The following is a 17,991-nucleotide window of genomic DNA, read 5'->3' on the forward strand; positions in this document are numbered from 1 at the left end:
CAACTCCATATTCTCAAACTAACAATATTCAAATAGCACAATACTTTTGCCTAAATGGAATGAAGGCATTGCTTTAACCTGTGATACTTCATATTATTCCCTTTTTATTTCAAGTAAACTTTGAAAGAAGTTGATGCATCTTGTCCAAATGTGTGTGCAAATTGTCACAAATAAGTCTCTGATTTGATACGTGCTTTAGTACATGATTTTGACAGAAATGAGATATTGGCCAATCAAGCATTTTTAATATCTATGATTCTTGAATTAGTTTGAAGGTAACTGGTGTATGGGTAAAGATCACAGAAATGTGAGATTGTATTTAAAAGTCTACAATTTACAGGCAACTACTTGCTAAGATTTAGTTAATACCACTAGAGGTTCCTTTCCTCCTGCAACTCGTCTTGAGGGTGGTACAGTGTGGTGCTGGGAAGCACCCATCCTGAAGTGAGAGAGGCTGCATGCAAAGACCAGCTCTTTACCAGCTACTAGTGTTGGACTCTGGGCAAGTTTCTTTTTCTTTCTAAGCCTCAACCTGCAAATAGGACTAAGTGAACTAAGTGAGATTAGGTAGGTAGAGCACACAGCACACAGTGCTTGGAACAAAGCAAATGCTTAATGCTTGCCTGCAATTGGGTTAGTAAGGAGTCACATTAAAGAAATTTCAAATTTTTCATCTCAGAGGTAAAACATTTCATCTTGCATGTGTTTAAGAAAAGGAAAATGTAGCATCTCGATGTAATGAACTAAAAACAGTAATGTAAAAAAAAAAAATTGTAAACACCACCTTTTCAGCAAATCAAAAATGCAGGTAATTATTCAACTACATGCCCAAAGTAACAAAATTAATCGAACATGCACTGGGGTTTTACTAAAAATATTAAGTATCAACTCTTCTTTTTAACCCTTATAAACAAAAGATTTTTTTCCTCTCATTTTAGGAGGCTTTAATTACTATTAACTAGTAGTCACCAGTATTATTAATAGTTACTATAACTATTAACCCCCACCAGGACCATTTCCTTCTCTTAGGAAATTATACATTAAATGTGAGACAATATAATGTGAAGATTACTAACTACAATTGCTAAGTTATAATTTAAAACATTTCAATATGTGAACTAAACAGCATTTGGTGCTGGTGAAAGATGGTCCGTTAGGAGTCCACTGAATCAAGAGACTCATCATTATCTAAGCAAAACCCTCACTAGAAAATAGAATGAGTGGGGTTGCCTGGGAAGCGGAGAGTGACAGTGGTTTTGTATTTTGGAAAAAGATCACCGTGAAACTCACCCCATCCTTCTCTTCTAGAATATATGAAAGGCAACTGGTATCACAGCTAGACTATAACAAAACCAGGAAGGAAAGAAGAAAGGAAGGAAGGGAAAAATATTTTCACTGTTAAAGAACATAATTACCCAAAATATTAAAGGGATGTAACAACTAGGTTGGAATTTACCGAAAGCAGTTACGTAGATAAAAAACAGTTACAGTGACAATTCACTTATTTGGGGTAGGCAAAGAGGTCTCGGAGTCTGCTGCACAGACTCAGGTTCCTGGCAAAGAAAACAAGAGTAAACATTTTTTTGCATCTTGTCAAAGTTGTCCTCAGTGAGGGCCAAAGTTAGATGATTCCAATCACAGAAGGGCTGGAGAGATGTGGTCTGACAAGAACTGGAGTTTCAGTTAAACAACTGTGAATTTTATGCTCCAATATGTTTAAACTTCCTCTAAATGTTAAAGCTGATCAGGTTTCTCAAGTTTCCCCTAAGGGGAAGATTAGACCACAAGTGACAGTTACAATATAACTGTACATGTAATGCCAATCCAAACAATGAAGGCTAGTGAAGTAGCAAGTTAGAGCTGGCTTTCAATCCTTTCTCTAAAGCTGCTTTTAGTAAAAAAGTACACTCAATTATAAAGGCAGATTTGTACAGTGTACCCAATGATGGCTTTTCTGTATGATGGTTTAAATGTAACATTTACTATATATCATATACAAATACATATTATATACAAATATATATTTATACATAAACATTTATATGTAAGTAATACATATAAAAGTTGAATATTATATAAATCTATAATGTTATCTACAACATTAAGAAGCACAAGCCGAGTGAGGGCTACACTGAAGGTTAAAATTTTAGCCAGTTAAGAGTCACAGGTTCCAACATGCAGAAGGAATGAACTGCCCTTTAAAAGTAATCACCTCTTTCCAGCCTGTGGTTCTGATGAGGTTCTTTTGCTGTAAGGAATAGTAACTCACACATCTGCTTTATTCTTTTCAGTTGTTCTTGGGTCTGTTTCCTGAGAGGAAAAATCTGCTTGTTTAACTCACTTTGTCATATCAGACCGCATCATACGTCACTGGCAAGCCAGGGAGTCATCTGCCTTTGGCTCCGGGGTGCCTTGTGGCTCCTCGGAAGTCAGCAGCATCAAGCAGTGTGAACATTAACCCCCACCGCCCCTTTCGCTGTATTGCACAGTTGCTTAAGAGCATTGGGTCAACATTCGGACTGTTTGGGGTCAAATCCCAGCTCCTCCACTAGCTGTGTGACCTTGGGCCATCATCTAACTAAACTTGTTTATCTTTAAAACAGGTATAATGGCCGGGCGCGGTGGCTCAAGCCTGTAATCCCAGCACTTTGGGAGGCCGAGGCGGGCGGATCACAAGGTCAGGAGATCGAGACCATCCTGGCTAACACGGTGAAACCCCGTCTCTACTAAAAATACAAAAAAATTAGCCGGGCGTGTTGGCGGGCGCCTGTAGTCCCAGCTACTCGGGAGGCTGAGGCAGGAGAATGGCATGAACCCGGGAGGCGGAGCTTACAGTGAGCCGAGATCGCGCCACTGCACTCCAGCCTGGGCAACAGAGCGAGACTCTGTCTCAAAAAAAAAAAAAAAAAAAAAAAAAAAAAGACAGGTATAATAAGGCCAGTGTCATAGAGTTCTTAGGAAAAGTAACAAGTCAATGGAATAAAAGGTTAGTGCAGTACCTGAAAAATAATGTGTGTGTTGAACACACAAATATATGTATATGGTCAATTTTATATGTATGTATGTATGTGTATATATGTACATACATATGTTTATGTCTGTATTTCTTTAAAGTATTCATATATAGTAAACATTTGCCCTGCAAAATTTTTATTCTTTCTTTGTTGCCTATCTTTTGGAATATATATTTCTAGGTGTTTAGTAGAAGATACATACTTTATAGTTTTATTATTTTGATAATTAGTTAAGTTAACCAAAATGAATTATGTTTAAATTTACACCTTTTTTTTTTTTGAGACGGAGTCTCGCTCTGTCGCCCAGGCTGGAGTGCAGTGGCGCAATCTCAGCTCACTGCAAGCTCCGCCTCCCGGGTTCACGCCACTCTCCTGCCTCAGCCTCTCCGAGTAGCTGGGACTACAGGCGCCCGCCACCACGCCCGGCTAATTTTTTGTATTTTTAGTAGAGACGGGGTTTCACCGTGTTAGCCAGGATGGTCTCGATCTCCTGACCTCGTGACCCACCCGCCTCGGCCTCCCAAAGTGCTGGGAATACAGGCGTGAGCCACAGCGCCGGGCCCAAATTTACACCTTTTTAAATTATAAAGCTTAACAATAAAAAGGCAACCTTTAGGTCCTCCCACGTGAACAAGAGGTTTAGTGTATCTTTCCTGAGCTCCTGCTTATCAGCGAATGCCTCTCAATTGCCTTTCCACATAAAATAAAAGGAGGAAGCTCAGTAAGTTCTTAAGTCACCATCTTTTTGCCTCAAAACTCTACTAAAATCAATGCACTATTTTTTTGGCATTTATTGCTAGAAAGGAGAAGAAAAACAACTTTGTTCCCTGGTAGCTAATATCTTGCCAGATATTTTGGCAAGGTACTTTAACATTATTCTTAAAAAGAAATGTCCAAACATATTTTTCATTGATTTCACATGAAAAATACGGCAACACTTTCAAATCTGCACACGTGCATGAAAACTTATTGTAATGATGTTGTTCTGTTTCACTTGATGTGGTTTCCTGTTTATCAACGCTTGTAATTCTCCTGTTAGATATTCTCTCTATATATCTTCTCCCTCATTTTATGTTTTTATCCTTTGGATTCCAAAGAGCTTTATCTTGTTTCTCCTTCACAACATAGTCTTTATTTTCAGCTCATTACCCCCTTATACATGAATTTTAATATGCTATTACATTTTTAACTTAGTCTTCTTTTTTATTGTTTCACTCCGATTTCATCCCATCTTACTGTCTTTTCATCTCATAACTGCCTACTTTCTGTCCCTTTCATGAGGGACAGAAATAAATCATAATACTAAGCGGAAATACTAGAACAGAAATAAATTATAATCAATCAGTTCTGGAGGTCTACTCTTCTTTCAGATGTCCAATATGATCTCCCTTTTTCTTTTATAGATGGACATGGTTCAGTAGGCTCGGTTAGGTTTTTCCTGTTTATCACTAAACAAGGAAAGATCTACCCATGGCTGGTGACTGCTCTGAGCCAAGGGATCCACTTGGGTGCTAGTTAGTTGGCAGGCTGAGATGAACAGGCCAATTCCAAAGTGGTTTTCATTTCAACATGGTTTTGGGTTAGCCTGAGAGAAAAATCTCCTGTGTTCACAGCCTGGCTTTCTGATGCTCTGAGCGATGGAGAGCCTGTAATACTCAAAACCCTCAGTGAACACAGGTCTAACTCTACCCCACCTTCAGCACTTTATTTTCATGGATCAGGATTCTCAGGATATAACAGTAATAGCCCCTAACTTACCATTCCAGCTCTCTCTGGTTATTTTCTAAGTTGTGACCTCCTACTGATAAGAAAGGCTCTGTCGGAGAGGACAAGGAAGAGGGGGGAAGAGCATTCCTGAGGACAGTTCCCTGGGCCCTTTCTGAATTATGGACAGAGTTAGGGAAGAGATGGGTCTGTCCTGCTACTTTTAGGTAGTCAAAGCTTATCCTATATTTTTGAACCCTGGTTCTGTTGAGTTTATAGTAGGCATTTCTTCCCACTAATTCTAGTTCTATGTGTTACGAATAATTTTTTTTTCTTCCTCTCTTAGGAATTGTACTGAGAAGAGGCTCTCTCAGAGACTCTCAAGAAGCTGTGTCAGGACTACCAGTCAGAGGCCTTTTTAACTCAGAAAACATTTAAAGTTTTTTTTTGTTGTTGTTGTTTCAATGGGAAAATAAGTAAATAAGCAAAAATAAACACATTCGAGAAGTTCTGCTGGCACTCACTACCTTTGAGAGACTATCTCTGGGCAATGTCACACTGTCCTGTTAGACAACTGAAAATAAAATTCACCTGTGCCTTTCCCTTACCCCCTCAATCACCCCTCTGCCCTTGGAATTCAGATAACAGAAACACAAATGTTATAAATTTGGCAGTGGCCAACTTTCCTGAGAAATACGGTTTGGCATTCAAAGGAATTTGGCAATTTGTACTCAGTCTTTTTAAATGGCATTTACTGCTAACCTTGACATAATTCAGGTACGAGACTTCAGATTCATCTGAGTCAACTTCAGGTTTCTTGTTTTTATGGACTTCAAGCAGCTTCTATCCACAGACCAAAACACACAATTCTTATGCTGGATACCCTCAAGTTTTTGGCTTTTAAGCAAGTAATAACTCCAGTTTGTGCTCCATTTTAATCAAAATGATATAATTATGAGTCTGAAATAAGAAAACTTGAAACTCAGGGAAACATTTAAAGCAGACATTTAACTTCTTCAAAAACAAGAGAAATGAAGGTAAATCTATTTATCAAGGTTATAAAACTTTTGAGTTATCTGATCATGGTGTATTTCTTCCTGAGAAAAACTGCATTTACATGCACATACCGAAAACTTTGTCTTAGCTTCACGGCCTTATCCGTCTCTTTGTAATTCAATCCTTTCAAATATTTACCAGACATAAGAAAATGCTGTAAGTCACATATAAATTGGAGGTATATTTCTGGAGTTGCATGAATGTAACAGCTAGTGAAACTTAACAGATAAAGCAGACATAATTGAAGACCACTCAAACAGCAGAATTCAGTTACCGATCACTTCACAAGGGACTGCTTAAGGAGATCCTCGTGACTGCCTGCCTTGCCCAAAATGTTCTTGAATCTTGTCAATGCGCCATCACTATGAAGTCCCCTTTCTTTTTAAATATTTACACAATCACATGAACTTCAGTTTTTAAATCTCAAAAACGGTTATAGGGCCAGGTGTGGTGGCTCATGCCTGTAATCCCAGCACTTTGGGAGGCTGAGGCGGGCGGATCACGAGGTCAAGAGATCGAGACCATCCTGGCTAACACAGTGAAACCCCGTCTCTACTAAAAATACAAAAAATTAGCCGGGCATGGTGGCAGGCGCCTGTAGTCCCAGCTACTCGGGAGGCTGAGACAGGAGAGTGGCGTGAACCCGGGAGGCGGAGCTTGCAGTGAGCTGAGATCGCGCCACTGCTCTCCAGCCTGGGCGACAGAGCGAGACTCCATCTCAAAAAAAAAAGAAAAACGGTTACAATACGCCATCTTTGCAGGGTGGTTGTGAGTGTCAAATGAAAAATGTCTATGAAATGCCTGGCAGGGCCGGCCTGGGGGCTCGCGCTGGTCATCCCACCAGTTTAGAAGGCCGAGGTGGGTGGATCACCTGAGGTTAGGAGTTCGAGATCAGCCTGACCAATATGGTGAAACCCTGTCTCTACTACAAATACAAAAATTAGCCGGGTGTGGCAGCATGTGCCTGTAGTCCCAGCTACTTGGGAGGCTGCGGCTGGAGAACTGCTTGAACCCAGGAGGCAGAGGTTGCAGTCAGCCGAGATTGAGCCACTGCACTCCAGCCTGGGCAACAGAGCAAGACTCAAAAAAAAAAAAAAAAAAATGCCTGGCAGAATAATTAGCAAAGAGTAAGTTTGCAAATGTTTAAGGTTCATTTTGAAGAAGACATTTTCAATAGTTAAACAGACCCACAGGGAAGTGTGAGACAAAAACTATAATATGTACTTTGATATACTCTAACCTAATTCATTATATCTCATTCCTTGGTACTCCATAGATATTCCTTATTATTTAGCAATAAAATCATCTTGTTCTAACTTCTTCAAATACTTCTGAATCAAAAATAAACTTACTTTTTGCTACCCGAAAGAACATGGTAAGATTTAATTAACAATGTGTAAAATGATTTGAAATTATGCATTAATGATGCCACAAATATTCAGCTATGTTTCTATAGTTGGGACACAAGAATGCAAAAAAAAAATTCAAATGAACTGTTTACTGATCAACAATTCTTAAGCATTGAAAATTATTTATTTATTTATTTAGAGATAGGCTCACTCTGTTGCCCAGGCTGAAGTGCAGTGGCACAATCTTGGCTCACTGCAACCTCTGCCTCCCAGTTTCAAGCAATTCTCCTGCCTCAGCCTCCCTAGTAGCTGGGATTACAGGCATGCACCATCACACCCAGCTAATTTTTGTGTTTTTAGTAGAGATAGGGTTTCACCATGTTGGCCATGCTGGTTTTGATCTCCTGACCTCAAGTGATCTGCCCACCTTGGCCTCCCAAAATGCTGGGATTACAGGAGTGAGCCACTGCACCTGGCCTCAAAAATTATTTTTTTAAATAGAATAAAAATAAAGCCATCAGTGTTTAAGATTAACAATAGCTAGAAAGTTAACATATTATATCTAATATCATAAAAATTAATCTTATTACACCCTTGAGTAGTTCTGAAAACTGCATTCTACCAAAAACCAGTAGCAGGCTAGAACCAGTGCTTGCTGTGGCACTGGTCCCATGTGCCGAGTCTGAGAGCATTATGTCAATTTTCTTCTTTGGGAGAAAGCTTGGAAGATGGCAGTGACAGTCCCAGACAGTCACTCTGACTTCACAACGCAGCCTTGTCTAATGCCTATGCTAATATGTTACCTCTTAGGTAGATTTAGAGGGGTCTGAATAAACAAATGCTATAACCATCGCTCTCTACTTACCTTGGAAAATTTAACAAATATGTATGAAACAAATCTGTAGGAACTCTGAGCACAGATCATGTCAACGAGTTTAGCTCTACTGCACAGATACCGTTCAAAGGAGGCAGTAAGTCTCAAACCAGTTTAGATACCAGCAATTGCTAACTGCCAACCAACAGAGGTAGAGCCTAAATATTCACACTGGTGAAACATGTCTTAAAACCATACACCACGTGCATTTGCAAAAACTTGACACCAGGTGGGCACTTTCATAAGCAATAATCCCATACAATCCATGGACCGGTCTCCAATCAGATCGTGCAATGAGGTCATGTAAGTACATCTTTCCAACCATCCTAGGTTGTTTCTCTGCGTAAATCCTCTCACTATATTCCCTTATTCTCATATACAGGACTTCTAGGTTGCATTATTGGGGAAACACTACTAGCGAGAACCAATTTTTCTGGGTCTTATTTCTCCAACAATTCTTCTGATTAGGAAGAGAAGGATTAAAACATAAACTGCCAAAACTCAAAAGAGACAGCATTTAGCTTTTCATCTTACAATTAGAGAACACTGGAACTAGAAGGTTAAGGAATTTATAGAAAGCAAAGCAATGTGGAATTTCTGATTCAAATAATATATCACAGATTTATATTTCATTTATGTCTATATTCTTTAAGATCTTGGATATCAGATTTGATCATCAAATTACGTCTCCTGCAATACGCTATAATAAATTCACAGTTATAACTTCAATATGAATCAAACTGTGACAGGACAGAATAATCTATAGGTATTACATAATCTACCGAGAATAGATAGATAGATAGATGAATACAAATACATCGCAAACACCTCCAAGCAAGAAACAGTCCAGAGAGGGTATTCCTGAAAATCACAGCCATGCCTTAGGTGGTATAAAGCCATTGGGAGAAAGTTCTGCATACATAATTAAACAAAGATTTGCAGCTGATTTGTTTTGTTTTTAATTGCAAGGATATATTTTAACAATGTATACACTGTGTTATCCATTACATAACAATGTATACCATGTTTTGTTTTTAATTCAAAGTTATATTTTAACAATGTTTCTACTACAATAATTCCATGTACTGTTTGTATACTGCACGGAATTTTCATAGTAAAAATAAATTACATAAATTGGTAAGAAGGAATAACACATTTATAAAGTAGTCTGATATTCTGTTAAACAACTTGACATTTTAGGTACACTATACCCAAGTAATTGAAATAAAGCCCATTTCTAGTTCGCTTTGTCCCCCTCCATGTGTCCTCCTCTACTGAAAGCCTAAGGACTGCTTTGATATCGAATGCTGTAAACTCAAGACCTCAAAACATTCAGATATAATCCATCATGCAATTATGCTTCTCATTTCAAGCTATCACACCATGTTATTTTCTCCTATCTGAGTCTTCAGACCAGTGCTACATCCTTCCCCATGGAAATCTGTTAGCAACAAAGATACACATATATGCAAGAACCAGCTGTACTGCTAACATCTGTTTGGTTTTTACTAATCAAAACATGGATATGTAAATGATGTCATATTTGGCACTCTTATTTGCCATAGGTAAAAAATTCTCCCCTTTTTGGGTGCTACTTAGCAGATGTAAGTCAGCATTTGTTGTTGAATTTCAGAATGTCTAATTTTTTTTCTAACTCAGAGAAGAAATTCTTACTAATCAGAATGTATCTTGTTGTAGACAAAGATGCATTCACCTAGAAACCAGAGAAGACTGACATCAAATTTATCAAAGAATCTATTGACAAGTTAAAAGTAGGGAGTTCCATATTTATAACAAAGAAAATTGTATTAGAATATCAACATTAACTTAGTTGCCAGAAAACAAAATATGCTCCCTCTAGTTAAATAACTCCTATTTGAATCAGAGGTGTGTGAAGGCTTTACTTAGGGTGTACATATAAGGACACTGGACCCTTTTCCCGTTTTTGAAAAAAAGAACACAGAAAGAAGTGTATAGAACACAACTCTTAACAAAAGCATCTGAACAAACATTTCACTTAAATAAGAAAATATAACTTGCCTGCCATAACCCTGTGATTCTAAACGACAGAGGCAGAAATGGACACCTGGCAGAAAGCTTCTTCTCAAATACTGTCTTATTCTGCAACCCTGGACTTAACTGTCACCGCAGCTCTAGGAGAGAAGTTCAAGTGATTCCCTTCAAATAACAGACTAGGGGAAGGAGGGAGAAATGCCTTCCTCTCCTCTCTGGGTAAGAAAGCCTCCCTACTCACAGGCCCCTCAGAGCGTGCCTGTGAATTCCTAAAGTGGCCAGGCCAGCTCAGGGTCAGAACCCTCCTGCTAAAAAGCAATAAAAGCGAGAATCCTGTCTCTTTTTGTCGATTTCATTTTCAAAAAACCACGGATACACAAATTGTTAATTAGGGCTACTTTCCTTTCTCTTATACATTTTTAGGGAAACAAAATTAACAGAAAAAATGTTTTTAAAAAATCAAGAATGTATTGAGAATATAAATACTCATGAGAGGGTAAACTGTGTTGCAGTAAGTAATTTAATATGCAAATGACATATTCTGTGACCCTAAGTGGTTAGGCTAATCTGATTTTATTCAAAATAATTAGCACGTTTGTTTTTTCCAGACACACTCTTTAATCAATTATATTTCAGTAGAAATATATTTCATTTCCTACTGAAACACAGAGGGCAAACACTTAAATTTTCATGCCTGGGTAAAATCTCCATAATGTCTTGATGAACTTATCTCGTTGGTCAGAAGTTAGAGACAGAGCTCAAAGGCCCTTATCTTCTAAGATCCTGTAACTGACCCAACTTTCTCGCAGAAAACAGAGTGGTCGATAGATGCGGAATGAGCAGTCAGCACCATAAATTGGGTGGTTTTCCCCATCACTCGGGCTTAACAAGACAAACTTCGAAGTTCACAGCAAAGGCTTATTTAAGTAGGAAGGAAGGTGAAGAATATTACGAGAAAGTATATTCTAAAAGAAAACAGAATTCATAAAGGCAGGAATTTGTGAAGCAAAGCAAATTACTTGCACAAGCACTATTTGCCTCAAGGAGACAGCGTAGGTTATGACCAACGGGCTCAGCAGAGGTGTGTAATTTGGGATCCGGTCACTATTTTCTGTGACCTCTGTACAGTGTAGTCAATGTTTGTGATTTATTGCAGCCCTGCTTTCTGGACAGGGAACAACAACCATGAAGGGACACTCAAATGCTGAATGTGAAAAATGTAACAATAACATGCCTTGGGAAACCACGAAAACTGACACCAATGGCAGCCTTTTTCTTTCTGTTTAAAAGGGATTTTGATCAAAATTTAACATAAGCCATGCCAAATGCATGCTTCATGTCTTAGGTTTGAAACCAGCTGAAATCCACTGTCAGAGTCTGCAGGAGGAGCCAGGGAGGGTTGTGTAGGTCAGGATAGAGGTGGGTATGCAGTAAGTAATCTCTTGTGTTAGCAGGTTTCAATGCGCTACACAAACTAACATGGGCACAGACTGTCCACCCGTCTAAATATTCTGCATTAGCATGACTTTAATTAAAGGATCTCAAAGTATGAGTTAAAACCACTGTCTTGAGAAATAGCCCCACTGGATGGCTTATACATGACAGAGGAATATATTTTTATTCCCCTATCCCTATATGCCCACTTTCAATCAACTCATTTCGTTGTGTACAAGAGAAAATAGAGGACCCTGGCTGAATGGGGTTGTGTGTAGCGGGATGGGATGCCAGGATCTAAGCAAGCTAAAGCAGAAAGAGCCATAAGATTGCCTTTCAATAGCTGCCTCACCCAAGGGCATGTAACACCCACCTTGCACACCCAGCACACTCTTTATCCAAACAAAACATGGAAGAGGTTCTCTCCAAAGAACATAACATAGGGCTCTACTGGCTTGTAGAAAAATAAAATAAAATGTCATCCTCATATTGGCAATTTTAGCCCCCATGCAAAGGGAAGGAGATAAAAGGGTAGGAGAAAGGGCACAGAATTTGCCCTGAGGATACTCGCTGACCATGACAGACCCTCTACTCACTTGGCTTAAGTGACTGAAGGCACTATCAGCTTAATGCACTTTCCCACCAGCAGAACTACCTGTCCCAGGCCCTGGGAAGAAAATAAAGAGTTCTCGAGACATATCAGGCAATGGTTAAGGCCAAGGCAGGACGCCTCAGATGTGGAGGATGTGGATAACAAATAAGCTGTTATTTTCTAAAACAAGATGGGCCATTAAGCTTTGTATGACTGCACATGACATTCAGAGCACGTGGTCAATTTCAAAAGCAATGCAGAAAGTGAAATAGCTGGATGATGAGCTGCAGCAGCACATGTTTACCATCATGTTGGGAAACTACCACACTGTCCTAGGTACTTAGGATAATGGGGGACCACCAACATCTCTCCCCTTATGGAGCTTAAAAATCTAACAGAGGGAACAGTCAATGAACAATAAACGTAATAAGTAAACAGTATCATGAGTTAAGTAATCAATGATTTGCAAAAGCAGAGAGGTAGGTCCCAGCATAGAATAGCGTGAGTAGAGCCAGACCCCATGAGAAGAAAGATTTGAGCAGAGAAGTGAGAGTGGGTCAGTCAGGCAGATGTCTAGGGGAAGAGCTGTCCTAGCAGAGGAGAAAAAGCACAGCTCCAAAGGTGGAAGAGAGGCATGAGAGAGCATCTCAGGGCATGATGGCTCTTGAGCCTTGATTTCATCTTTTATCTTTGCTTTCTAGCACAAAATAAGGACTCAGACCATGCTTATTGAATGTATTTAAGTCCAAAAACATCCAAGATTATCCAATTAAAACAATTCATTCAATCTATATGCCAGGGCTTCCTAAAAAACTGCATGCAAAATGTATTGGAAGAAAGTACAGTGCTGTATATAAGATTTCCTAATGGGTTTTTGACTCTTTCTCTCAAAAAGTTAAATGTCACAGCTTTATTTCCAAGAACATACAAGCAAAGTGGAAAAGTAAGACTCTATCGTACAGGGAGGAATCTCTCACAGAATGTACTTTTGGCCAGAGTCTAATGACAATTTCCTTTTAAAAAACAGAGAGGGTAGCAAGGCTCAGCAGGACACAGACACACAATTACCATGCAGGCTGTCCTCTCACCCTCTATCTACCCTGCTGCCCATTAACGAGGGTGCCAAGTCCACAAAACAAAACTGCATGTGGTTCCTAGACCTGGGGCGGGGGGTTGGTGAGGAATAACCTTCTAAATGCAATAAACACAGCATAACATGAAAAACTGGCTAAGTCAGGTGGAGGTGGAGGGTGTTAAAAGGAAAAAAAAGAAAAGAACTAAAGAATTCAATTACAGTAAGAAGAGAACAGAACTATCATTTCTTGCCTTCACACAATTTGTCACTGCAAAAGCTTTTCAAAGAAATACAAACGGAGGCAAAAGAAACCAGTCTCACAGGTTCTAACATATAAAATTTGTCCTTGTAACTGCTTTCCATATCAATTCAACATGCAACTCATAGGAACTATTGAATTCTCACTTCATAGGAATATTTAAATGAGAATACAAGACCAACATTTCTAGAAAATTGAATGTTTAGTATTATACTCCCCACATGACCCCCCCCACACGCTCTTTTCAACCTTTCAGTTATTCCTAATTTCTCATTTATATTCAGGCTCTAATACTTTTATGCACATTATCATGGGTCTCTCTCTTGAATTCTGCTAAAAATTTTCATTTCACTCCATCTTTCCATGTATTAAAGAAAAATGAAAAAGCTGCTAAAAATCTCAATTGTCATCACATTACATGAGAAAGCAAGCATTATAAAATAGTTTAGGATATAAAAAGAGAAAATGACTCTTCCTATAAGGAAAGACTTGCTTTTCTGTACACCAGAGCCAAAGAAACTTACACCTGATAGCAATTATCAAATGCAAATTTTGTTTAGAAACTGCTTTTATAAAATTGTTTTGTAACTAACCTTGACAAGGTGCCCTTATTCCACCTTTTAAATAATCTTCTCTAATTCAACTGAGATATTTTTATGATTCTGTAAAGCTCTATATTCTCGGAAAAATTGAAATCTCTTTTCCTTTGGAATTAGGCTACTGAAGAAAGTATTTTTAACTTAAAAAAATAAAAGGTGAAAATATGTAACTTGGTGGAGAAAAACAATTACGTATGTATCTTCAATCTGCTAAGTGCTGCAATGGTTGACAAAATCACTTCTGTATGTGCAGAGAGTCATGGTTTTTTGATTGATCTGCAAAGAAAAATTAACTTTGGCTTTTGAACAATACTATAAAAGATATTATTTTAACATTATAAAGTATAACATTTATGAAATAAGTATCCCTTTCGGGCTGGGTATGGGAAAGAAAAGGGCTTCCCTTCAGGTATCATTAATAAATTCCTTGACTTTAACACAATATTCCCAATCTATTATTACTCAATACTGAAAGGCAGCTCTTACCCTTGCATTGTTTCTCTGTTCTCATTGTCTTATTCACTTGTGTTAGAATAAGGCAACATTAAAGAAGGTATAATAGCTTACTAGTGGTATCAGAATCTCTTCCAGAAATATCCTGTGATGCCAGTCAGGTCTCCTCAATATATAACTACTGCAGTTAGGCCCACCCATCTTAAACCATTCCTTCCCATTCCCTTCTTAGACCCTAAGAAAGAAGACTACACAAGAGAAAAAAGAAAAATGCGTGTGGTTTACTAGTGAGGAAACTGGTATTTGACAAAGCTGATAACAGCAAAGTTGAGCATAAGGCTTGTCTCTGTGTGAAACGGAACAGAAGATAAACCTTAAAGACACAGCTGTGCCTGAAGCGCAAGTATGGACCATCTCCAATAAGCAATAAGTGGTTTTTGAATGAAGGTGGTTTCCATTTAAGAAAAGTATTCAGTGAATTTTTCTTCCCCCTCATGAAGGCGAACCAGACTATAGGCATTAATGCTACAAATGACACTACCCACAAAGGAAGTGAAATCCCTTTACTTTTATACTAACTATAGGATTGGGTTTCAGCTTTGGCCACAGCGATCCTAGAGAGGAAACCAAGAGGTAGATACCATGTTATAAAAACAATGGTTTCTTCTCAGCCGAGTTTTGTAGTCATTTTATTACTCTCTACATTTTTCCATACAAATCATGTTAAATATATTAGATTTACCCTCCACTTTCCCAAAATTATTATTAGATATACACAGGTTGAGTATTCCTTATCTGAAATGCTTGGAACCAGAAGTGTTGTAGATTTCATGTTGTTCTGGATTTTGGAATATTTGCATTATACCCCTTGACCACTCTTAATCTGAAAATCTGAATTCTGAAATGCTCTAATGACAATTTCCTTTGGGTGTCAAAAAATTTTGGACTTTTCAGCATTTTAGATTTCACATTTTCAGACTAGGAATACTCCACCTATAATAACGATTACAAAAATAAGAAATATAGTAGATGTTTAATTCAATGACAACTATAATAATAGTGTTCAAAGACACTCACTAAACAGGTTCTCAGATACCGTGTCCCTATTTTTATAACAACTTCCAACCCCACAAACACAAATTTCTAGTTGTGTAATGATTGACCAAGCTTTTACGCACCACACACCAATTCAGGTGCAGTTGCCAAGGTAACTTCTGCCCAGAACATAACAACTCAACCCAAACTTAAGACTTTTCCTTAAAAAGAAAAAGGGAGTCATTAAGCAACCACTTATCAATACTGACCTTGTTGTTCAACATCTGCTTCAGTTTTCGAAGAACCTGGTGCAACAGGAAGAGGCCGAGGTGGCCGGGGCTTTGGTGTGGGAGGCGAGATTTTTTTCCTTCCAATATATTCTACATAAGTTCCCGGAAAGTCCCCCCTTTCCCCTGTGGTTTCATTATAGCCATTTAACCAGCCAATTTCTTCAGGCCTGGCTTCCTGTCCATCACTGAATCCAAGAGCTACTAAGGACCCTTTATTCACAGTCAATATGTCACCCAAGTGCAAGTCAATATCTTCTTCTCTTTCCTTTTTATAATCATACAGCGCTCTATACTGGTACCCCTCAGCACTCATATTTGCAAATCTGCTACCATGCAACAGTTGAGCCTGGTTGTACAGAGCAGTCTGATTTTACGTTTTTATGAAAAGTGAATTCAGAGAGTGTGTTAGAATTCCTATTATGTGTCCAGCAGAGGACAAAGGACCACTCTCCAAAGGTTTAAGAGGAGAGGTGACTGGCCATACGGCTGTCCATCTGTCCTCCATCAATGGTGTGACCAAAGACAGGGCTCCACTTCCTCTGCGTGCCACAGTCCTCTCACTGGCTTCCTTTTCAGCAACTTGTCAACACTTTGAATCCAGGCTGACTCTCACAGCGAGGCCCAATCCTTTCTGACACTTTTGTCACACTGTCCATCTGTCGTCTGATTGTACCGTGGCACTCCACACACGAGCTTCACCTAGGAATGAAAAAAACGAGACTTAAGAATGAACAGCACACTTTGCCATCTGTGTTAATTGGAATTTCTACTTCCATTCAACAAGTACTTAATCGATTTGGCAGACAGACACAGGCCAGTGTGCTATTGCTTGACACAACAGAGATTAGTAAGGCAGTCCCTGCCTTCTAAGAACACTGGGCGGGGGCAGAGGGGAGGAGTGTCAGCATGAGGCAATGTCTCAGCGATAAGACTGGTACACAAACAGCCACAACACTAGTACATGTCATAAGAGAGGCAGAAACTAAACACTACAGGGTTCAAACGAGGGGGAAAGTACACTAACTGCAGGAATCTGAAGACAGAATGGAATGTGTGGTGGGATGCTAGTTACAGAAGTGACTAAGAAAATGTCATATTCTGAGAAGAGCCAGAACAGGCAGTCCAATCCGTCTGAAGCCAAAGAGGGAGCAGTGGGATTGGGGTTAGAGATTTAGGCAGGGGCTGTAGGACATCACGCATGCCCATGCTGAGTTTGTGAGCAATTCAGCCCCCAATCTGGAACACTGAAAGGGCTTGGTGAAAAGTGAGCAATAGGATCACAGCTGCACTTGAGGAATATCAATCTAACCACAATGTGTGAGAAAAGTGCGTTGCAGAGGTCTGGCCAAGAGGTAGTGAGGACACAAACCAGGGTGGCAGCAGCAGGTGTGGAAAGGGGAGGAGTGAAATAAACACTGCAGAGAAAGAACATGTGGGATGTGGCAAATGCTTAAATGTGCGGCGAGAACAAGAGGAGCAAAGGGCGCCTGATCCTGCATTAACGAGAGTTTGTAGCACTATCAGGCAAAGAGAAGCCAGGTGACCTGATGGGCTGACGGTGATTCTGGGCACCCTTGTGCAAGTGTGTCAGTGGCTGATGAAACCCTGGGCTGTGATTCAGAAGAAGAAACATGCTAGGGATTTGGCAATCAGCCACAATTAGGCAAGGCTGAATTCAATGGAATGGAAGAGCTCACAAGGACAAATGAAGAGTTAAAAAAAAAAAAAAAATGATCCAAGGGCCAAATAGTGAAGTTCAACGTATGTGAGGAGGGAAAGTCAAGGTTTAGAGACAACGTCCCAAAAACAAGGAAGAAGAGTTAAAGTAGGAAAATGTGATCCCTAAGACTAAATCCTACAAAGGCATCCAGACAGGAGAGACTGAGTCAAGGCTAAATAATTTGGGGCTTCGCCTATGATGGAATCATCACGCAGATGCCAGTCCAGCAGTGAGGACAGTAACAACATCTTAAGGAGTTAAAAAATATCAGAGAGGAAGTAGCAATGGTTGCTGCAGACCACTCTATAAAGAGAGCTTGATGGAGGAAATGGGAAATGGAAATGTTTTTCTTTTTTTGTTCTTAAACATAGTGGAGGCAAGGGTATTAGAGAGTTACTAAGTCAGAGTAGATGGCTGAGAACGGCATGTACACATATACACTTTGTACTCCAGGCATTTCTCAATGTTATCTTTATTATAAAGAGTAAAAGCCACCCAAAGGTTTCAGTTAAGCTGGCTGCACA

The 17,991-nt window shown here is 39.2% G+C and overlaps 1 protein-coding gene across 4 annotated transcripts in view; it reads right to left on the bottom strand.

The window, feature by feature from the left end:
• Positions 1 to 17,991, bottom strand: part of PIK3R1 (phosphoinositide-3-kinase regulatory subunit 1) — an 87,695-nt gene that overhangs the window by 59,419 nt on the left and 10,285 nt on the right. For all 4 annotated transcript variants that reach the window (XM_063623174.1, XM_055251453.2, XM_063623175.1 and 1 more), the window contains exon 2: positions 15,727 to 16,446. In XM_063623174.1, coding sequence (XP_063479244.1) covers positions 15,727 to 16,060 — 334 coding nt within the window. In that variant the 5' untranslated portion in view covers positions 16,061 to 16,446. The remainder of the gene's footprint in view (positions 1 to 15,726; positions 16,447 to 17,991) is intronic.

Source organism: Symphalangus syndactylus, chromosome 18 (genome assembly GCF_028878055.3).
Source record: "Symphalangus syndactylus isolate Jambi chromosome 18, NHGRI_mSymSyn1-v2.1_pri, whole genome shotgun sequence".
Classification (NCBI taxonomy): Eukaryota; Metazoa; Chordata; class Mammalia; order Primates; family Hylobatidae; genus Symphalangus; species Symphalangus syndactylus.